The 23411-nt window shown below is 38.6% G+C and overlaps 1 protein-coding gene across 3 annotated transcripts in view; it reads right to left on the bottom strand.

Annotated features, from left to right (window-relative positions):
• DPYSL5 (dihydropyrimidinase like 5) overlaps positions 1 to 23411 on the bottom strand; it is a 62130-nt gene that overhangs the window by 14547 nt on the left and 24172 nt on the right. For all 3 annotated transcript variants that reach the window (XM_039346072.1, XM_039346075.1, XM_039346074.1), the window contains exons 2-9: positions 20417 to 20681; positions 5573 to 5731; positions 2746 to 2925; positions 2181 to 2249; positions 1757 to 1801; positions 1391 to 1466; positions 842 to 998; positions 457 to 598 (exon numbers count right to left, since the gene is read on the bottom strand). In XM_039346072.1, the coding sequence (XP_039202006.1) occupies positions 457 to 598; positions 842 to 998; positions 1391 to 1466; positions 1757 to 1801; positions 2181 to 2249; positions 2746 to 2925; positions 5573 to 5731; positions 20417 to 20677 (1089 nt within the window). In that variant the 5' untranslated portion in view covers positions 20678 to 20681. The remainder of the gene's footprint in view (positions 1 to 456; positions 599 to 841; positions 999 to 1390; positions 1467 to 1756; positions 1802 to 2180; positions 2250 to 2745; positions 2926 to 5572; positions 5732 to 20416; positions 20682 to 23411) is intronic.

Raw genomic sequence — 23411 nt, 5'->3', positions numbered from 1 at the left:
ATTCATTTAACAAATGTGGCAAGAAAAGTCGTAAAATGGACAAAACTCACTTAACATATTTCCCATTTAGCAATATAAATTCTGGGCTCAATTGTGGTGCGAAGTCGAGGACTACCTGTACTCTAGATGACTATGTATTATCTTCTGAATCATAGGAACCATACCTTAAATGTTACTTGGGAAGAAGAAATGCTGGAAGAAGGCAAACTATCACCTTTTTGTCCATGCTAATAAGTGTCCCAAATGTATCTTCGACTACTATGTAACAAAGAAAGCTAAAATGATAAACCCATGATTTACTCCTGCAGAAATCTTACTTCTGAGATCAGTAAACTCTGCTTTCAGATACAAAGCAAATCTTTATTTCTCTAGTATACTTCCCTGCTCCTATTTAGGAAACCAGAATGGGCATCCTCCTTTCTTATCACCCAGATTCCCTCTGATATTATTCCTTACCACTCCACGTTCCCAGATGACAGCCATACGGTCCTGTACCCCACTGACCCCATGGGGGATCTTAGTGAAGTCTTCCTTCCCCATTGCTTTCTGTTTAGTGGTGAAAGGCCGGTGATCAGAGGCGACAACATTCACAGTGTCACTGAGGAGAAAGATAAACAGAAAGGAAGACACAGGATAAGTCCCAAGTACTGTTTGTTGGGCTGATATTTCACCCCAGATTTCACATGAGTTGTGGGGTTGAATGGTTTAAAAAATTCATAAATGAATGAATGAATGGTCACAGACTTTCCCTTTCAGATCAGCCCTTTTCTATCCCTTTTAGATTACGTTGCAATTGATTCTTTAGGCATTATCTAGATTTAAGTAATCCAAAGCTTCTTACTTGGCAAGCAAACTCATGAGGTAGGTGGAAGTGTTTGTATCTAGCCGCAAGGGTGGCACTGTGACGTAGGCTGCTGCATGGGACCAGTCCTGGTGATAGTAGTGTAAGCCTGTTAACGTAGTGTGTGCTGTGGTGGTCTCTGCATAAACAACCTTCCCTGAAGGTAAGAAAAGGGAGAAAACATTGAACTCCAAGGAGTTAGATCCAATCTTTTTAAAGTGTTCAATACATTATAGGGTGATAAATAGATGAGGCGACTCATCAGTCTTTATCTAATATTGAATTATCTGTATAGGGTGAGTAAACGCCTGGGAAAGACTTTGAGGAAACTGAGGGTAGGAGATTGGAAGAGGAAAATAGCACTCTTTGTAGTGCCACATTTAAATATATAGCTATTAAAATGTAGGAAAAGGCTCCGGAACCAGGAGGGGGTAAATGGAAAGAGGGGATTCAAAGCCTTCTTTCCAGCTATTATGAAATAATAATAAACACCATGTATTTTGCATTAAGTGGTGGTCTTTGCACTCAGAATCAGAAGTTGGCTCTCACCTTGCATTTTCGCTGTGGCTATAACATCCCCGGCAGACATGCTAGACACGTTGACCAGATAGACAGGGCAGTGAGTCTGCCAAAAGAGGGAAAAGGGGGAAAGCATCAGACTGAGCTGTGAACTAGGTTTCACAGTAGGATGCATACAAAAGGGTGCAAAACATTCTACCTTCTTGCAAGGAGTTGGATAATGAAAATAGCCAATGGGAAATTAGGAATCAAGTGGCCTGACGTAGCATAAGACCAAGGAATCCACCCAAGAAATTTCCTTGAAAATAAGCTTGTAGTGGATATAAGGCTCATCCATTAGCATTAAGGTGGGTAAATCTGGTTCCCCAGGGAAGAATGGGGAGGGCTGGCTCTTACCCGATTAGCAATGGTGATGACACGATGTGTAGCTTCCGCCTCTAGCTGCAATGAGAAAAGGCAAAATATAATGCATGCTACTTCTCTACTATTAATAGCACACGTGTGCTTAAAAAAAACCCTACCATATCCCCATCATTCAAACAACATTCAACTATTTTAAAGTCAGCTTGAACAACTGTCAGCTTTATGGTAAGGTGTTCTAACTACAAGATGCCAATATAGATAGGAATAAGACCCATACTGTGCTACTAATAGCAATTAAGTCAGTGAGCAGAGATAATCATCTCCTGACCTGTTGACTGGGGAGGGGGATTTTCCCCCCCATGTCCAATCACACAGGTGTGTGGGATGAGAGAGGATGGAGTAATTTCTGACTGCAGAATGCATGAGTGTGTGTACATATACCACATGGCATTTTTACCTCTTCTGGTCGACTGATCTCAATTCCCTCTGGACCAGTGATGCCCAAATCCAGAGCTTCCCTAGCTCCCTGTACAGAGAATCAGAACAAAAAGTTCAGAATCGACACAGTGGTATCCTTTTTTTTCTTCTCGATTTCTATACTTACACAATTTGAAACCAACATCATAATCTGGAACGGCAATTCATGATATAAAGGGATTGTCTCCCACTTCACATTTTCAGTGCCTGTGATAGCTGAGATGGTGATTCCAATCCACAATTCTAATTATATGTGAAAATAAATGGGTGATAAGGATTCTGGATTATGAGAGCATGTCTGCATGGATAGTGTAAATTGCTTGTGGAAATGCATCCAATTGTTCAGAAGACACTAATGATAAGAATGAGAATATGTGTGGGACAAGGACAAGGTGATGGAGAAGAAGATCTGCCCATCCAAACAAGCTGCATCCTGGAAAAGCGGCAACACTTTGAGACCACCCACATTTATGAAAACAATGGAGCTCAGACCTGTCTAAGGGGGTATTATTGGACCCACCCTACCATCCTCCAAAGCAGCTTACCTCAGCCACCAGCTCGCCATTCTCAGCATGAACACGTGCGATAGCTCCAATATCTTTGCAAGCACGGAACACCTGGTAGAGCTCACTGTCTCGGAGCATGTACAAGTCTTTGTATGTCATGAACATCTGGAAGGAGTTGACACCCTTCTCTCGAACCAAAGTTTCCATTTCTGATTTTACCTAAGATACCAGGAGGGATGGGATTAAGAAAGAGTTCGTTAATCACCACTTGTAATTTTAAAGAAGTCCTACAGACAAAAATATCCTGTCTATCCATCACAGACAGAAATGATAGGAGAATGCTGCATGTAACTGAAACTCAGAATTCAAGGTCTCCAGAACTGCCAAATAAAAAGGTGAAAAAGATCCATGACCACAGGATAGAACCTGCATTTTAAAATTTGCTTTCTTGCCATTCCAAGTTGTATCCTAAATAGCTCATCACTTGCTCTGAGCAAGAAATTTCATGCCATGTTGGTGCATAATAATTTGTTTAAAATCACTCAAACTTTTGTTTCAAGAATAAAAATTTTATGCCTTAGCTCTGCACTGCTACATATCTGCATGCCGGCTAGACAAGCCCTGTGACAAAGGACAGCCATTGTAATTCTTGTTCAGGTGCCCTGGGCTTTTCAAAAATGTCCTTTCTCAGGTTCATCTGCTTTGCTTGAACCTGAATTTTTCATAGAAAAATTCTATGAAACATTTTCATTATAAAATGTTAATCATCGGCATGAAAAGTAGAATATAAAACAATAAATCATATAAAGTTACACATAAATTTATACAGGTAGTCCACAACTTACGATCACAACTGAGCCCAAAATGTCTGTGGTTAAGCAAGATATTTGTTAAATGAGTTTTGTCCCATTTTACAACCTTTCTTGCCACCGGTGTTGAGTGAATCAGTGCAGTTGGCTCTGCTTGTCAGAAAGCCACACAAGGTGATCACATGACCCCCCAGGGCACTGCATCTGTCATAAATATGAGCCAGTTGCCAAGCATCTGAATTTTGATCACTTGGCTATGGAGATGCTGCAACGGTTGTAAGTGTGAAAAACAGTCATAAATAACTTTTTTCAGTGCCATTATTTGGTCAGTAAATGAACTGTTGTAAGCTGAAGATTACCTGTGTATGATATGGTTGTCAATGATTCACATGCAGCCTAAAAGAAAAAATATTCCACAATATTCTATAATCATAAGCTTTAGAGCAGCTAGCTACAGCTTACTCCTTCCTTCTTGGTCACCATTAAAAAAAATAAAAACAAAAGATAGCCCTGAAACTGGTACAAAGGGGCTGAGAGCTAGACCCTCCATAAGGGACATAGGGGCAGCTTTCCTTGGGATGCTCACGAGGTCTTTAGAAGCAGGAGGCCCAAAACTGACAATATTTTAAACCAACTTAGCAAAATGCCAAATGCAAGGGAAAACCATAGCACAGCTTACTGCCTGCAGAATTAGAAGCAGTAATGAATCCCCCAAATGGGTTAATTGAGTAACTATGTAAAGTGTGCTACATAATTTACAGTCATTGAAAAGCCATTCTGGAACTACAAATTTAACCACAAAGTGAATAAAGTGTTTCTGCTTATTAGCTCACTATTCCAAACTAGTCTTTCTCCAGCTATCTGTTTCCAAATGTACTACACTACAAATCAACAGTTTCTAGACAGCATTGGACTTTGTGATTCTGGAAGTTGTAGCCCTGTGCTCAACTTGGAGAAGGCTCCGTGTTTCTTCTTAAACTTCTGGGACCATCCTTGGAGGATAGAGCTTCCAGAGAAGAAAATTAAGAGCAAGGGAAAACCATAGCACAGAGTGAACAACAGGTGAAGAAAAGACAGTACAAGCAGTCAGAAACTGAGGGTGGTTGGACTAGAAATGATTGAGGAACAGACCCAAACAAAAGATTATTGTAACCTCAGTCACCCAACCTGGACAAGATGGCCAAGGGATGGATGTATATAACCCAGTATGCATGGTCTGTAATTCCTGAACAAGCTCCAGATGTTTGAGGCTAAATATATCCTATCTAAGAGGAGCTTCACAGGGGTCTGAGTTGAAGTAGATCCCAGCAGACGACAACGTGAGGAAAGGACTTGGGCTGTTGGGCCATGATGATCATTATCCTGGATGAAAAGGGCAGGGCCACAATTCAAGCTGGTAGGATTTGATAGGGTACTGCCAGCTACTTTAGAGGGTCACTTCTTGTCAATTTAGAACAGTTTTCAATTTTATAGTGTCAAGTATTATTTAGATTCCTAAAATCTTCAATCAGCATGCTCAATAATTATGGTGTCCCAGCATGGAGAACCATGCTGAAGGCTAATTCTGAAACACATATGGTGACATTACAATGCAAATCTTATATAGTTGCATTCAAATGTTGGACCTACATAGGGATCCAATATTGGGTCTTACGGGTTCTTAAATACACAGATCTTAACTGATGGGGTAGGAACTACCTTCTGGTCTGCAGTCAGATCAGATGTGGATTGCATCAGCAGCACAACCACTGTACAAATACAGGGAAGAAGTCTTGGGTATGTGTGCTTTTAAGGCAATGTTAATTCCTGGTCACAACCTGGACAAGTTGCTGCAGTTTTCTTGGCAAGATTTTCCATTGTCTTTTTTCTGGGGCTGAGAGAGAGAAGCTGATCCAAGGTTGTTCAATTGGCTTTATGCCTAAGGTGGAATTAGAACACTCCCTAAATACTATGCTTGCTAAAGAGAGTCTTGAACCTAAAAAGATTGAAGACTAACGGTACAGAGGCTATTAAACTAGACATTTTTAAAAAATTGCTTCCAGGTTCATCCCTCTTACCTTAGGTGCCCACCAGGTGATGCCCATGTGCAGGGCATAATCACAGCACACCTTTGGGTCAGCCAGGCTGCGACACTTCTCATAAGCATCTAGCAGGGAAGTTTCTTTATCTGGAAGTACATGTCCGATAACCATGGTGGTCCCCCCAACCAGGGCTGCCTACATATGGAGAAAGAAAACAACCCTTTAGAGAGTTATATTTACATATCTGAAATTATTTCTATTCCTTTCTTGCATCATTTTTATAGCTTTCAAGGAGGTAAATACCAAATATAGTAACTACTTCATATTAGCAAAATTAATATATTACAGACATTAGCCACAATAAGATATTAAAATATTTAAAAATCCTCCAACACAAGAATCGCAATATTTTAAACACCCAAACAACTAAAAAAGGCATTTCACTTTATATTGAAAATATAGCCCAGCTGATACCAGATAAAGACTATATTTGGTAGAGAATAATCACAACCTATCTTGGCTCCAAAGCAATGCAGAAAAAGGTTTTAGATAACTTTTAAAAATTTTCAGATACACAAATAAAAACTAACAGAAACTAAGGATTGATGTAGAAGAAAGAATGAAAAAAGAAGGAAAGCCAAAAGTGCAGAAAAAAGAGAAATATAAAGAAATGACTTGACTTCCCTTTATAGCAGATATAAGTATAAATTTGCAGTTATTAAACTCTTATCTAAGTGTACTACATAACTGTCATTTTTTCTATTATCTAACTTTCTTGTAATCATCAAATCCATGTCATAGTTTCATTTTTTTTCTGCTTCATGCAAAAAGTTCAAAAGTACAGAAAAAAACTTTAGCTATTAAGAACATTTTCTATTTTCTGGCAATCAACTGACTGAGAAAGTCAATAGGACTTTTGCATGGGATTTTAAAGGCAGAATGATAGACTCATTTGTTCTGCTTTCCTGTTGATTTCCCTTTATTTCTTAAGTACATTCAAAAAAGTCTTGAACAGATTTCTTGCAGGTCAGGAGGAACTATACAGAAAAGCAAAACATTTTTATTTTTTATTTTTTGTTGCTTCAGATAAGCAAAGTTTGTATGGTTAGTATCTGTCAGGAATGTTATAATTGTGTCATGCCTTAGATTTGGGGTTTGTGGAAGTAGACTAGATGGCCTCCAAAATCATTAAATAATCATAATAATAATAGTATTAGTAATAATAGATTTGAACATCTCTGGTCCAGGCATGTTTCTAATGGGAACATCATTGTTTATATGAAATGTTTATTATTATTATTATTATTATTATTATTATTATTATTATTATTATTATTAACTCTTTGTCCTTTAGAAGTGATGAGATAGGCACTCAGTGATGGAATGATGACATAAGCACTCAATATATGGTCAGAAAAACTCTTCTGAAAGACCAGAGATAGGAAGATCTACTTAACAACCCAAAAATAATGAGAAATTCCTGATTAAACCAAGCCTAATCGATTCAAAGAGTAATACCTTCTAGCCTCATCTTCCCTTATGTCCCCAAAGTGTGGGACTACAAGAATGTTCTAGTAGATTATGAGGTACAGAGTAGAAAGGGTGATCCTGCAACTACCCAAGTGCCACCTATAGAGAGTTTTATAGGTTAAAACCAGCACTTTAAATTTACCTAAACTAAATTGGTAATCAGCACAGTACCTATGGCATTAATGTTACATGTTCCCAACATTGGAAACCATTAACAATTAGGCTGCTGCATTTTGTAATTTGTGTGTAGACTTTAAAAAAAAACCCTCATGTGAAGCATCTTGTTACAATCTGTATGGGTGGTAAGAAGGGCACAACTGTGCCAGGTCCTCCTGCACCAGGTGAGACTGCAATTAGAACACTAACTGGAGCTGGTGGTTCTTGTTTCAGTGATTAAGCAAGAACTGAGAGTTTAAAACAGGGGTCTTCAAACTTGGCACTTTTATGACTTGTGGACTTCAACCCCCAGAATTCCTTAGCCAGGCATGCTAAGTCCACAAATCATAAAAGGGCCAAGTTTGAAGACCCCTGATTTAAAATGACTCTTGAACTGCAAATCTGATTCTTTACAGGTAGCACCTGCCTGTGAGATGGCTTTGATTGCTCTTCCAGGTTATCTTTGTCGGGGTTGGATGGGGATGACGTGCCTCTTCTATTGCTTTTTGATTTCTTGGTGGTTTTTGATACCATTGATATGAAACCACTGGGGGAGGTCATGCAACAGTTTGAGGTGTGGTACCATTTCATTGTAGACTGTTCTATTGGGGTGCCTAGAATGTATAGAAAGGCCTAAGGGCAGTGGTGGAATTCAGCTGGTTCGCACCACTTCGGCAGAACCAGTAGCTAATTTTTTGTTGCCCAGGCCTAGAATGGACTTCCGGAAGTGGCATCCACACAGAGAACCGGTAGTTCACATATTTGAATCCCACCACTGCCGGGGGGGGGGGGAGAGAACAGATCAAAATTGAACCAAAGCAAAATGGAGCTGCTGTTTGTATACCAGGGTTCTCTGATACTGTTGTTGTTGAAGAACCTGGTATATAAATAGCAACTCCATTTTCTTTGATTCAATTTCAGTATGTTCCCTCCCATCCAATTCCAATAAAGATAATCTGGAAGAGCAACTAAAGCCATCTGTACCTGAGCTGAACTCTGAAAAGGGTTTCTAGGGTGCCGAGGGTTGATTTACCACAATTGTCTGAACAATCTTCCTCACAAAAAGAAGATTTAAGCCTAGCCAGTAGTCTTCTAGGAACATAGGATCTAGAGAGGGTCTCTTCAAAAGGGGGCATACCACAGCTTCTTTTAGGGTTGCTGACAGCTCCCCCCTCAAGCAAAGGGTTAATTAATAATCTCATGAATACAGGCAGTGACTTCCCCAACCCGTCCTTGCAATAGCCAGGATATTAGCTAAACAAGAGCTCCATATTCAACCAAACAAATATTGGCAGGGAATCAGAGGAGAAAGCTACTGCCTATATGCTTTCCTTGGGAACTTCCTGATAGGAGAGCTAGGCAGGAGCTAGTAGAACTGTTTGGTAAAAATAAAATCGCCCAGCTTCAAGGCCACTAAACACCATGCCAAGAATCTGGAATCAGTTAATTTAAACCATTGCAGAGTTATAATAATCATTTGTATCATTGTAGTGTGGCAATCAGCTGTTTTGAATGCCTTTGTTTTTGTCTGCAGTAAATAAATCTTATCGGAGACTTTCATTTGTTTAGATGAAGAGCTGAGCTAAAGCAGGAAGTATCTATGTTTTACTGCTAGCTCCAGTGAATACAGCCTGACAGCTAGGAACATCTGGCTAGTTTCTAGTAGAAACAGGATGTTAAATTCAGATCAGAAGTAGGGAACTTACTTTTTCATCCCTGGAAAAAATGGATATTCTGACAGGGACTACCAGTTCTCTTTTCCTGGACAAGGGACATAATTTATTGGATCCACCATTACAAATTAGACATGCCAATAACCTATCTCAAATTATCAGAATGTTGGTATAATGTATGTTAAGTAGATATACAATAACTTGCTCAAACAAAAGTATCTGCACTGAATACTGGATTATCCATGTTTTATTGCCTGGATTTTTATGAATCTCACCCTGCCTGAAATTCAGAAGTGCTTCTAATAGGTGGTATTCTGGACTAAACCACCATCAATCTGAACTGACACTGCAGGCAATTGCACATGGTGTTTCTTGAGGACTGTCTTGAGCAGAAAGATTTCTGTCATACAACCACTTCTGGTTTCTTGCCAGTCTAACCTCATAATTTGTATTATTGCTTTGCTCAGTAAAAAAGGATATGTGCACCTCATTCTGCTTTTAGGTTTTGACTCTGCTTATAACTGAAAGCTATTAATTAGGCACTGCAACCTGAGATACACTGGAGTGGAATGGTGAAAAGCTCCAAATCCAAAGATATTGTGTGATGACATTTCAGGACAGGCATCGGCATATACAATATGGGTATGTGCACAAAAGCTGTTGCAGACAGGCTTCTACGTTATCCCAGACCAGAAAGTACAAGTTCAAGACTAGGTGATAATTAAGGCATAGACACAAGGACCTCTTTATTGTGGCTTCTAGGGATGCCTGTCTTCACAAGTGGACTGATATATGAGGACAGGGTGTTGACAGCTATTTGCCTAAAATCTGCAGGCAAGGAGCCTTTTTAGGACAATCTCAGTTTTTGTCAGGAGAATGTTCATCACTTCTAATTTCTGTTGGCAAGCAAAGTATCAGACAGGACCATTTATTACCGTTTAACCTCAAGGATCTAACTAGCAACATTTATTGTATATTTCTTCTGGAAGACTTTTGGGAAACTCCATTATTCTCCATTTCCATTCAGGAAAAAAATGGGACTGATAACTTCCTTCCATTTTTCCAAGCACATGGAGAAACTATTAGAAATTGAAGCAGAAATCAGTATAAATACTGGGACAGAGTTGCCGACAAATTCATTTTTGATAATTATTTTGAATACAAGGCTGAAGCCTATTGAATATGATGTGTGAAAATGCATTTCCCTCACTTATTAGGCCAGAGGTGAGGTGAAGGAGAAATTTCAGCAAATACTGGGAAAGGAGAAAATGGGGTAATAAAGCTTAATAGTACATGGGCCAGATTATGGGCTGTAGTGTAGCAGCCCCAGATTATGGGCTGGAATTGTAGTTCATCTATCTGTAGTCATGCTCAACTATATATGTTTTTCTGAATTTGTAAATAGAGTTAGTATATGGAAAGCAGCAGCTAATGTAATGAAGCATTTATTTGATCTTGTTGTGCAAGTAATTCTCAAATAGTAGAGGGATCAGTAAATTAGTATTCGCGTGCAGTTGATTGAGAAAAGAGATATAGATTCCTAATTTTAAAAAAGGAGAGCTAGTCAGTGCTCTTTATAAATAAAAGCCAGGATCTTCTTTTATTTGCAGTAAATTTTACCTCGTAAAAACAAGAACATAGGGGACATTTCAGGCAAAGCAGCTCTTCTTCCCTTCCAGTCGTCCTCCTCCATTGGTCAATCTTTTTTATCAGAAGAGTCATTCTGTGTAGTCACTACCGTATTTCCTCGAAAATAAGACCAGGTCTTGTTTTCGGGGGATGTCTTACCTGCTTACGTTAGGACCGCCTCCCACGCCCTGACATTTGCCTCGCCTCACTGGTCCACTTCTTCTGCGGATGCATGCCGCCACTCGTGTGTGTTGCCCCTGGCCTCTGTTTTGCCATCAGAGGCCTTTGGAAAGGCCTCTGCAGGTAAGAAATGAGCTTATATTGGGCACACATGTAAAAATCTAACTAGGTCTTTTTTTCAGGAAAACACTGTACATTCTTGTTCAAATCCAATCTGCTGCCTCTCAACTACTACCTCCCATCTGGAGACCACTCTCCAAGCTAATTAAAGGAATTGCACTTCTTCAGATGCTCATAGCTAGTTTCCAGGAACAGAATCAATAACTCCCAACTTTGAATCTGTTGGGATGCTTGGGCATGTGTCCAAGGAAGAGCAACTGCAGATCCATATTAAGCTTCTTCTTGAAACATGAAGCAACCAGATACTAATTTACACATGTCTCATAAGAAGTAGCCGGATAGGCTGTAGTTGAGTATATATGTAATATGAGACAGAAAGTCTCATATTTTTATTAAAACTGAAAAGCTTATTAATAGTGACCTTATAGACATAGACTGAGTTTCATTAATAATACACAAACCATTTTGAGAGTCTTTTGAAACTAAATGACAGAGTAAATTTGATAGAGATTAAGTATGTTTCACAGAATTCCCTTTGCCATTTAAGAAAAACAGTTGTTTGTGAAAGATCTGAAATAAATCTTTCTTGTGGAAGGTACAATTCAGGGAAACTCATCTGTAAAGTTCTGCGCATAGCAAAATGTCTAGGAATACTATTGAGTGGCTTTTTCCAGCCTGTGCACCCTCCAAGTATGTGGATTTCAATTACTAGAGTTCTCAGTAATGACTATTCTGACTGGATAATTTTGATAATGGAACTCACATATGCACAATCTCTCAACCTCTAGAAATATATATACAAACTTGATTTGAAGTCTAATCTACAGTTAATCAGAATTCAGAATCCATACTAAGGCTGTAAAAAGCTCAGGAAATGAATACCATGCCCTGGTTTCATTCCAGTATTAAGTTTCATAGCAACAGCATCTATCCAAACTCATGTTACAGCTTGCTGTTGTCTAGTGAGCACAAATAGACTCAATTTCCTTCAGCACCATGAGCATGGACAGCTCCTATCAATCTCAAGAAGTGACAGCAACTCCAAGCGAATAGGAGCTTCAAGCCATTTTAGAAAGGGGACATTTCTGCCAAGAGTTGCTTGTTTGTGAGATGGGGAGCTATATGAATTGGTTTATTAATAATAAAACTATCTCTCAGATACTGTATTTTTATAAAGTAGGAACACTAGCAATTGAAACAGGGCTTTTGGCCAGGCTGTGCTTCAAGGTTATGAAAGCTAAAGTTACTTCTATTGCCACTATACAACCAGTGAAAACATATAAAAGACTTTTTTTTTTACTTCTCCAGGTTCTGCAGTAAATTACCTAATCTTCCTTATTCGCCTGTCCCCAAGTAAAAGAAGACAGTTGCTGCCACCTCATTCAATCCCTCCCCCCATTTTAATTAGGGACACTGACAACTGCCAAAAGTAGTTATTATGTCTACTCCTTCCTATCTTATTCTTCCATCCCAGAGTGGCTGAACTAGTAGCTTTACCATTCCTTCATCTCAAAGATTATTAATATTGGTGAAGATTTCCTTCTATTCGGGATGAGGAAATAGAATGACTGCTTTCCATTCTTGGAGTGTTGCTGTTACCAGTACCAAAGAAATGACAAAATGAGTGGAACTCTATTAAGTGCACAAATTTCAAACCATTTAGTTTGCCTTCTTTTACCAAGGAAGTGGGGGCCCAACTGCCTCCTCTCCTTCTCAGAATGGCATTCTACTGGAAGAATACATTATATTACATTACTCTCCCACACAATGGCAATTGCCAGCAGCTCTTTCTTATTGAGTAAGGTATATATGCCTTTTACATGGGTCTAACCATGGGTGAGATGGATATAGTTAAATTAATTAGATATTTAATCAGATTTGCATGTGAAGTGCCAATGCAAAATGCGTTAAGGATAATGCATTGTTAGTAGATTATGATCAAATAAAGAATAGTGCTTGTGCTTTATGGAAGTATAATCACATATTTAATGTAAGCTGCTGTGTTACTGCTGTTCTTAAACATCACCATTCCTTAAGCTGGCTTTTGAGTACCACACATAGTAACCCTACTTGTCACCACAGAAGCAGGTTGGTCTCCTATAAGACTTACATGCAAGAGATGGACGAATATGAATAATTCCCTCTTGAGAAGAAAGGGAGCAGAGGCTTCACAACAGATCATACACTCTCCCTCATCCAAGGTCCTTTCAATGTATGGAGCTACAGCTATTAAAACTTCCTTTCCTGGTCCATTTGACAACTTAAGGATTAAACTGTATTTTGGAGCAAAACATTCATAGGCAAGAAATTCCATCAATCATTTGATATGGAAAATTATGGTCTTGGAACAAATAATGTGTTTGTTCAAAGAACCTGTTCTTTCATTAGTTTGTTCCTCAAACATGTAGGTCAATAATTATTGAAGGATAGACATTTAATTAGTCCATAAATGAATCCATAGTCCATAACTGAGACTCAAATACAGAAATGGAAATGTTTCAGCATAGCTATTTTCTAAAGATCTTGAACTAAGATTCCCAATTGGTGTACCCCAGCTTATTCCAGCATGGCACCAAGGATGCAGAATGCTCAACCACTTAACAACACACTTAGGCGCCTTTCTTCTGGTTTTCTTTTGTAAGGCCAAGCATCATTTCTGTCCCAGCCAGCTGGTTTATTTATTCTCTTTGTCTGGCTGTTTACTGGCTGGCTGTTTGCTTACATTACATTATCTGTACTCCAATTCTTCTTTCTAGAAATTCAATACTGGAGTGGATTCAGATGAGAATGAATGACTTTTGATAACCTAGGAAAGATTACCTAATAATAGCTGATTAGAGATTTGAATTTGGTAAACAACACACTTAGCAATTCTGAATCAATCCATTTCTGGGTTAATATAATGAATGATTGACTAAACTGGGCTCGCAAAGGATAAGTAGGTTCTATAGCTTAATAAAGATTAACAGTACACAAGCTTGTCCCCAGCTCCCATAGTTGCAGGACCACCCAGAAATTTAGAATTGAGCCAGTATTGCGAATGTCAACCAGCATCCCAAACAGAATCAGACATTCAGTTTACCTTCTGAGACAGAATCATTATCTTCATAAGGGAAAGGAACTCTCTCTGTCAGTAGGCAGAGAGATAATCTCAACTCCTCCCTTGGCTGGGAATATATATGTAGGCCATATAAAGTTTTTTCTAGAAATAGATCAAAGCTCTATACTAAGATAATTTAGAAGTTGTGAATATAAACATGGGGTTATATAATTTGAATTATGCAGAATAAACAAAAATATTTATCATCTCCTATATTGTATAATCTATGATGAAATTTTGAGTGCTTTGAAAACAAAGGGAGATATCAAAGGCCATTACAGGATGAAAGTGCATGCTGGAGCTAAAAAAAAACAAAAACCCTAATTAAACTAAGAGCAGTCTTCTCCAGACTCTGATCAAAGTAGATTTTTCAGGGTACAGGCATTTGTTGGTAAACCACAGAAGAGACACGTTTAAGGGTGTTCTACTTTTGTAAACCTAAGTGAATGTCCTGCGAGAGAATGTGCTAGGATTCTTTGAATCCCCACATAAGGATTGCTAAGTGTTTCTATTTTTCTGGACTACTACAGGAAGTTGTATACTTAATCTTAGCTTCTGTTCATCCATACTTCTGTCTTTGCATATTCATTTTATTTGGAATATTTTTGTAATCTGTATTATTAAAGGAAGCATCTCTCTTGTTACCATTTGTAGCAGACCTCTGCCCTCTTGTGGTTCACCTGAAACACTGCATATACTTTTGTAAATCACAAATTTAATAAGGAATTTTACATTTGATCTTTTAAAATAAAAATTGTTTTTTTTCTTTATGAAATTGTTCTACTTTCGAAGGAACAACTGAATCTTCTAGTCACATAACTATACATGAAGTAATCAGGAGGTTACACTGTAGAAATTATTTCAATTTTTATATTTTTAATAATCACCAAAGCAACAGAAATTTGGGGAGCCTTGGCTCTCTCTCAGGATCAGGGACGTATACCAGGTAAGGTGCCCACCAGCAGATAAGTGATGGCAGCAGGATTATCAAGGCACTGCCTCAAAAGTAGGCTAATGTCGAATTGTAAAAATCTGGAAGGTTTGTAGCAGAGATGAATTATCGTGTATTCTCTATTCACACATGCAAACCTAAATAACATGTGTGATACAAACCAGAAAGAGCATAATTAACAGAAAATAGTGATTTTTAGCTCAAGCAGCAGAATGTTTCTGTAGTGTTCCCATGTTTAATGTCTGTACTAAGCATGCCTTCCTTCAAACTGAGTAAAGAAAGATAACAAAGAAGTGCAACAGGCAAAATACTCCCTCACATATACACCACACACTTTTTTATTTTCATTGTTTTCTTTATTGTTGTTATAAATGCTATTTTAAATGCATTGTAGATGTTTTAATAATTTCCTATTTCACTTAAACCACCAACAGTCATTAGATTAGATGGAATATAAATGTAATCAATAAAATAATAAACTGCTGAGCTATTGCTTATTTTTTAAGTAAATGTATATAATAACAATAACAATAATAATAATAATAATAGTAATAGTAGTAGTAGTAGTAGTAGTAGTAGTAGTAGTAGTAGTAGTAGTAGTAGTAAAGTTGGAAGGGACCTTGAAGGTCATCTAGTCCAACCCCCTGCTCAGGCAGGAAACCCTATACCATTTCAGACAAATGACTGTCCAGTCTCTTCTTAAAAACTTCTGGTGCTGCAGCATTCACTACCCAATCATAATACAGAAATATATGTCCTTAAGGTCAACTTCTTCATCATAATTTGATGTTTAGTATCAGTCTTTCATTAAGTTATCCTCATTCTATTCTGCAGGCATTATTATTTTTCAATCATCTTGAGAGTATCATCCATTACAGTACTGAAATTATTCTCTATAAAACAAAATGTATTTTATATGACAGTTTGTTGTTGTTGTTGTTAATTGCGAAGTCGTGTCCGACCCATCGCGACCCCATGGACAATGTTCCTCCAGGTCTTCCTGTCCTCTACCATCTTCTGGAGTCCATTTAAGTTCACACCTACTGCTTCAGTGACTCCATCCAGCCATCTCATTCTCTGTCGTCCCCTTCTTCTATTGCCCTCAATCTTTCCCAGCATTAGGCCCTTCTCCAGTGAGTCCTTCCTTCTCATTAGGTGGCCAAAGTATTTGAATTTCAACTTCAGGATCTGGCCTTCTAAAGAGCAGTCGGGGTTGATCTCTTCTAGGACTGACCGGTTTGAACGCCTTGCAGTCCAAGGGACTCGCAGGAGTCTTCTCCAGCACCATAGTTCAAAGGCCTCAATTCTTTGGCGCTCAGCCTTTCTTATGGTCCAACTTTCACAGCCATACATTGCAACTGGGAAAACCATGGCCTGGACTATACGCACTTTTGTTGGCAGGGTGATGTCTCTGCTTTTTAGAATGCTGTCTAGATTTGCCATAGCTTTCCTCCCCAGGAGCAAGCGTCTTTTAATTTCTTGGCTGCAGTCCCCATCTGAGGTGATCTTGGAGCCCAGAAAAATAAAATCTGTCACTACCTCCATTTCTTCCCCATCTATTTGCCAGGAATTGAGAGGGCCGGATGCCATGATTTTGGTTTTCTTAATGTTGAGTTTCAAGCCAACTTTTGCACTCTCCTTCTTCACCCGCATCAAGAGGCTCTTTAGTTCCTCTTCACTTTCTGCCATTAGAGTGGTATCATCTGCATATCTTAGGTTGTTGATATTTCTCCCGGCAATCTTAATTCCAACTTTTGATTCATCTAGCCCTGCCTTTCTCATGATGTGCTCTGCATATAAGTTAAATAGGCAGGGCGACAGTATACAGCCTTGCCGGACTCCTTTTCCAATTTTGAACCAATCAGTGGTTCCATGTCCAGTTCTCACTGTTGCTTCTTGACCCGCATATAGGTTTCTCAAGAGACAAATAAGATGGTCTGGTATTCCCATCTCTTTAAGAACTTGCCACAATTTGTTGTGATCCACACAATCAAAGGCTTTTGCATAGTCAATGAAGCAGAAGTAGATGTTTTTCTGGAACTCCCTAGCTTTCTCCATGATCCAGCGTATGTTGGCAATTTGATCTCTAGTTCCTCTGCCTCTTCGAAATCCTGCCTGTACTTCTGGTAGTTCTCAATCCACATACTGCTGGAGTCTAGCTTGTAGGATTTTAAGCATAACTTTACTAGCATGTGAAATGAGTGCAATGGTGCGATAGTTTGAACATTCTTTGACATTGCCTTTCTTTGGAATTGGAATGTAAACTGACCTTTTCCAATCCTGTGGCCACTGTTGAGTTTTCCAAATTTGCTGGCAATTGAGTGTAGCACTTTTACTGCATCGTCTTTTAAGATTTTGAATAGCTCAGCTGGAATACTGTCACCTCCACTAGCTTTGTTGTTGCTCAGATTTTCTAAGGCCCATTTCACTTCACATTCTAGGATGTCTGGTTCGAGGCCAGTGACCATCTCATTGTGGTTATCTGGGACGTTAAGCTCATTCTTGTATAGTTCTTCTGTGTAGTTTTGCCATCTCTTCTTAATCTCTTCTGCCTGTTAGGTCCCTGCCATTTTGGTCCTTTATCATGCCCATCTTTGCATGAAACGTTCCCTTCATATCTCCAATTTTCTTGAAGAGATCTCTGGTCCTCCCTATTCTGTTGTTTTCTTCTATTTCTTTGCACTGTTCATTTAAGAAGGCATTCTTATCTCTTCTAGCTATTCTCTGGAATTCTGCATTCAGTTGGGTGTATCCTTCTCTTTCTCCTTTGCCTTTCACTTCCCTTCTTTCCTCAGCTATTTGCAAAGCTTCCTGAGACAGCCATTTTGCTTTCTTGCATTTCTTTTTCTTTGGGATGGTTTTAGTTGCTACCTCTTGTACAATGTTGCGAACTTCCATCCATAGTTCTTCAGGCACTCTATCAGATCTAATTCCGTAAATCTATTTGTCACCTCTACTGTATATTCATTAGGAATATGATTTAGTTTATACCTGAGTGGCCTAGTGCTTTTCCCTACTTTTTTTAATTTAAGCCTAAATTTTGCAACGAGAAGCTCATGATCTGAGCCACAGTCAGCTCCTGGTCTTGTTTTTACTGACTGTATAGAGCTTCTCCATCTTTGGCTGCAGAGCACATAGTCAATCTGATTTCTATGTTGACCGTCTGGTGATGTCCCTGTGTAGAGCCGTCTCTTGGGTTGTTGGAAAAGAGTGTTTGTTATGACCATCGTATTCTCTTGACAAAATTCTATCAGCCTGTGCCCTGCTTCATTTTGTACTCCAAGGCCAAACTTGCCTGTTTTTCCGGTTATCTTTGGCTTCCTACCTTAGCATTCCAATCCCCCAGGATGATAAGGACATCATTTTTTGATGTTAATTCTATAAGGTGCTGTAGGGCTTCATAGAACCGATCAATTTCATCCTCTTCAGCACCAGTGGTTGGGCATAGATTTGGACTATTGTGATATTGAATGGTTTGCCTTGGATTCGAATTGAGATCATTCTGTCATTTTGGGATTGTATCCCAGTATTGCTTTTCCTATTCTTTTATTGACTATGAAGGCTACTCCATTTCTTCTGAGGGATTCTTGCCCACAGTAGTATACCTGATGGTCATCTGAGTTAAATTCACCCATTCCTGTCCATTTTAGTTCGCTGATTCCTAAGATGTCGATGTTCATTCTTGTCATCTCTTTTTTGACTACGTCTAGCTTGCCTTGATTCATGGATCTTACATTCCAGGTTCCTATGGAGAAAAAATCTTTACAGCATCGGACTTTCCTTTCACCACCAGATATATCCACAGCTGAGCGTCCTTTCGGCTTTGGCCCAGTCGCTTCATTCTTTCTGGCGCTACTAGTACTAGCCCTCTGCTCTTCCCCAGTAGCATATTGGACACCTTCCGACCTGAGGGGCTCATCTTCCAGCGTCATATCTTTTTTCCTTTTAGTACTGTCCATGGGGTTGTCATGGCAAAGATACTGGAGTGGTTTGCCATTTCCTTCTCCAGTGGATCACATTTTGTCAGAACTCTCTGCTATGACCTGTCCGTCTTGGGTGGCCCTGCACGGCATAGCTTATAGCTTCATTGAGTTACACAAGCCCCTTTGCCACGACAAGGCAGTAATCCATAAAGGGGATATGACAGTTAGCCTTCTGCAAAAGATCTGACCAGAACAAATATTTAAAAAAAAAAAATCTTTTTCAATTGCCAACTGATTCTGGGCAGCCTCTATTGCCTATTAATGATAGCTGCAGTCATGAGGTTGTAACTGTAACCAGCTAATCCTTAGCAGCACTAATTTGTTATTTTGAACGTGAGTATGGTTTTAAAAAGACACTGACTATTAGTTTACTGTGAAGATGAATAAATTAAAATTCAGTTTTGATATCTCAAAAAAAGAGCTGATATTAAATCAGCCAGGTTTAAAGATTTGTAATCTTAAAAAAGGCAATAATTCTTTATTCCATAGCATCTCATGTATCATTCTCACAACAGATGTAATATGAGATTAAGTATGTGGTGATTAATAAAAATAGTATATGAATTGCCTCTATGACATTGAACTTTAGTAGCAGATGCTGAAAAATGAAATAGCAATCATACAGTTTTCCAAAGTTTTGTCACTGGAGGCATTGATGAAGATGTTCCCCAAGCCTATTTGCTATATTCAGAAGTGTTTGTAGAACTGGCATAATCCTAAGTGTACACATTTTCAAATGAAAAACTGATTAACTAAACAGGAGACACTGGTGAACTCTTAGTTCAGAGTGTGTTCTCCTCCCACAGAACTTTGGGACATAATGATCCTTATATCTTTATCCTTATTATGAAAACATTGTTAAGGTCCAAGTCATATTCTGCTCTTCTGGATGTAGGTGAATAATTAAGTTGCTCTTGAAGAAGTAGCACAAGGTAATTTTTTAATATTATGACAGGCATGGCTGGATAGTAGATTACGATTTTACTGCTGTGCCATTGAATGTTCAATATAACTTTTGATTTAATTACTGTATATTTTAATTCTATTACTATATTGAGTATAAGCAACTCAGAATACTTTTTTGAGTAGCATATGAGTAAGTATAAATAAACACATAGGCTTGCATGTTTTAACATTACCAGGCTTACCTTTGTTTCTTGGAGCATTATTTAAAAAAACAAAAGTGCTGGGCTGCAACCAATCAATCATTTGTGTTTTCTAAAAATGCCTGTAAGGTAGGCCCTCTGGAAGACCCAGAGACATACACAAATATGTGGGCTTCCATTTTAAAAATAAAATAAAATAATGAGAGACAATGTTAAATGGATGGGGAGGGAAAAATCAGCAGAAGTCAGTGATGTTTTGCTGGATTCATTGTCTACTCCTGAATAAATCATTCTCCTCAGAAATGAGAGTTTGGGAACTCTAGTCTTCCCACCGTCATTTTTCTCACATACTGCAACTTTAACAATTGAGTATCTCACCACAGCCCTAGATGAGGCAATCCTTCAAGGACCCATTTCCCCACCTGCCCACTACAGCAAAAGAGAAAGGTACCTTGGTGCCATGATAAAAGTCATCCACACAGGTTGCATTCATGAAGGTTTGGTGGAAGTGGGTGCTGGTATCAATACCACCAGGGATCACCAGCTTGCCAGTGGCATCTATGACTTTGGCCCCGCCAGGAATCATGAGTTCACGGCCCACCTGCTGTATGATGCCATTCTCAATATAAACATCAGCTTCAAGGGTGCAGTCATCGTTCACCACTTTCCCCCCTTTGATGAGGATCCTCATTATGGCAGCATTGGCAAGCATGATTCTGAAAAAATTGAGGCAGCAGACAAGTTAGAGGAAAATTGAATTGGCAAAACACAGTTTCTGTCCAAACAGCCAAAGGCCGAACAACTCTGTAAGTTTAACAATACGACCGTATCATTATGATGGTTGGTCACAGAGTCAACCAGATGTTTATGCTAGATTTAATATTTTTATCCCACCTATCAAGTCCTTCCCTAGAACCTGGGATTGACAGATATTGTTGTTATTATTATTATTATATTATGGTATATATTATTAATAATAATAATATATACACAACAATGTGAAATCACAGCTGTCACTTCTTTAGCTGATGTTGGCCTTTATTTGCATAATGTTTTTCTCTGGAATGTCATAATGTATCAGCGTAGTGTATGTGCAAATCCAAGCAGTGTGGCTTTTTGACAGATGGAAATTTCATCAATGCACAGATTTTCCAAGTGTCTTCCAAGGCTTCTTGGTATGTGGCTAATTATTATATTTTATTATAATAAATTATTAACAATTATATAATCAACTAATCAATTATTATAGCTGCCCACTGCAGAAGTTGGTTTACAATATCCAAGAATTAAAAGACAATTAAAAAACACATAAAACAAGACAAGACAGCAGGGCCAAAAACAACCATTTCAATTTTAAAAAAGATCCAATAAAAATACAATCTGTGGGCTTCCGGTTCTGGTTTGCGGCAGTGCGGTCGAGCGAAGGGCGTCGTCCCTTTGCTGATTGAGTTTCCCCTGCCGGTAGACCCCTTAGAGGGTTGAAAAGACACTCTGGAGGAGCGTCTACCGTTGAGGAGGCTTCTTGGATAGTTGCAGAGGAGTGGCGTCCTCCTCTGTGCACTGAGTATCTCCTTTGGGCCGACAGGGTAAAGATCAGCCAGTAAAATGGCCGTTTAGCTGCGCCAACCGTAAGCCATAAGATCATCTAAGCAAGCAGACCCGCCATGGAAGATTTGGTGAGATTTTTTTTTAACCTCTATTTTCTTTTTTTTTTTCCTGTGAAAAGTTTTTTTTTCTGGAATTATTCCCCTTTTTGTTGAAGCGGCGTTTTAAATTGGGGGAGGTGAAGCTTAAGAAAAGGACGAAACCTATTTTTGTTTTAATGGCTGATTCTATTTTTGAATACTTTGGAGCCCCAAAAAGATTTCTTTTAGAGAGACTTAAGAGGCTATACATCTGGAGAGTATTATCTTTGCTTATTTTTTATGTTTTCTGAAAAGACTGATTATTTGATTAACTCGTTGGGGGACATCTTCTGCTGAAACTACATATCGCTCTTGCTATTTTTTTTTTTCTTTTCTCTTGGAATTTCCATAAAGGAAATAGACTATGAAACTTGGGAGGAGATGGATATTGAGTGACTGTGTTTAAATATAGTCTCCCCCAAAAAGAGAATGTCTTCAAATATGATAAAACTGGAGGAAACCCGTTCAGACTCTATTTATAAATATATTTTGGATCAAATCTTAGAAAACACGGAGATGACAATTGCTTGTATAAAGGAGATTTCTTTACATCAACAAAGTCAAGCACAAGCTTTAAGTCAGTGGTTCTCAGCCTGTGTGTCGGGACCCCATTTGGGGTTGAATGACCATTTTATGGGGGTCGCCAAACAACGCAGTCCACCATTTTTTCCCCTTTTCCTTAGCTGTGCTACTCCCTTTTATTCTATTGGCTTTTGAAAGCCAATAGAATAGACTCTCTTGAATAGAGTGTAATTCTATTGGCTTTCAAAAGCCAATAGGAATTGTCCAGGCTGTCTCTGCCTTGCTGAGCCCACCAAAAGTCCCATTCTGCAAACGATGCTGCACCAGTTGAGTAGTCCTCGACTTACAACCGGTTGAGTAGTCCTCAACTTACGACCAGTTGGGGGTCGCGGCATTAAAAAGGTTGAGAACCACTGCTTTAAGTGAAACTGTAGTTTGTATTCAAAAGACTTGCTCTCAGCTTACTGAGATGGAAGAAGCAAATGTACAGTTGGATTTGCAATCGATACCAAGAATGACTCCCCCTGCCCCTCCCCATTCTTCCCCCCCCCCACAACTAGCATACACCTATTTTTTTCAGGACTGAATAAAGATGATTTATAATATGGAAATGGAGGAGCTTACTTCGGAAAGTCAAGCTGATTTGCAGATACCATTTGACTTTCTGAGAGAGGAAAAACTATTGGAAGAAGAGCAAAACTTGACTATATCAAAAAAAGGATTTCAATTAAAGTTTATGCAACCTTGAAAAAGATGGGAAATGACGTTTTGGCATGAGCTTTTCAGAATGACTATAACTCTTATACCAGCCTAAGAAAATGGATAATGGGAAACCTCTTGCTCCTATGCACAGTGTGGCAGGAGACAATGGGAAAATTATTTGCAGAACTAGAGACTTGACTATGGAAACCTATTTGGAATAGAAGGAAACCCAGAATAAGATATAAATATTAAATTTGAGATGATAATTATGGACGGTAAAGGTTTCATAGTGATTTTGATTGTCTTGGATTTGGTTTGTGTTAAATGGGAGGCTATTATGAAATGATTTAGAATTTAATATTGAAGTATAGCAAGAATATGTGTTCTTTTTTGTGTGTATGTTTTTCTTTTTTTCCTTTCCTATTTGTGGTTTTTGTTTTGGAATGAGATGGAATTAATAATTGGAGAATTATTGAAAAAGAATAGAAATATAGTTGAGAAATGTAGGAATTTAGTTTTGGGGCTAGTATGTTTAAA

The sequence above is a fragment of the Crotalus tigris genome, unplaced genomic scaffold, assembly GCF_016545835.1.
Source record: "Crotalus tigris isolate CLP2741 ecotype Arizona unplaced genomic scaffold, ASM1654583v1 scf7180000017987.690289119674:8195010, whole genome shotgun sequence".
Lineage (NCBI taxonomy): Eukaryota > Metazoa > Chordata > Lepidosauria > Squamata > Viperidae > Crotalus > Crotalus tigris.
This window is presented reverse-complemented; position numbering and strand designations above follow the sequence as displayed.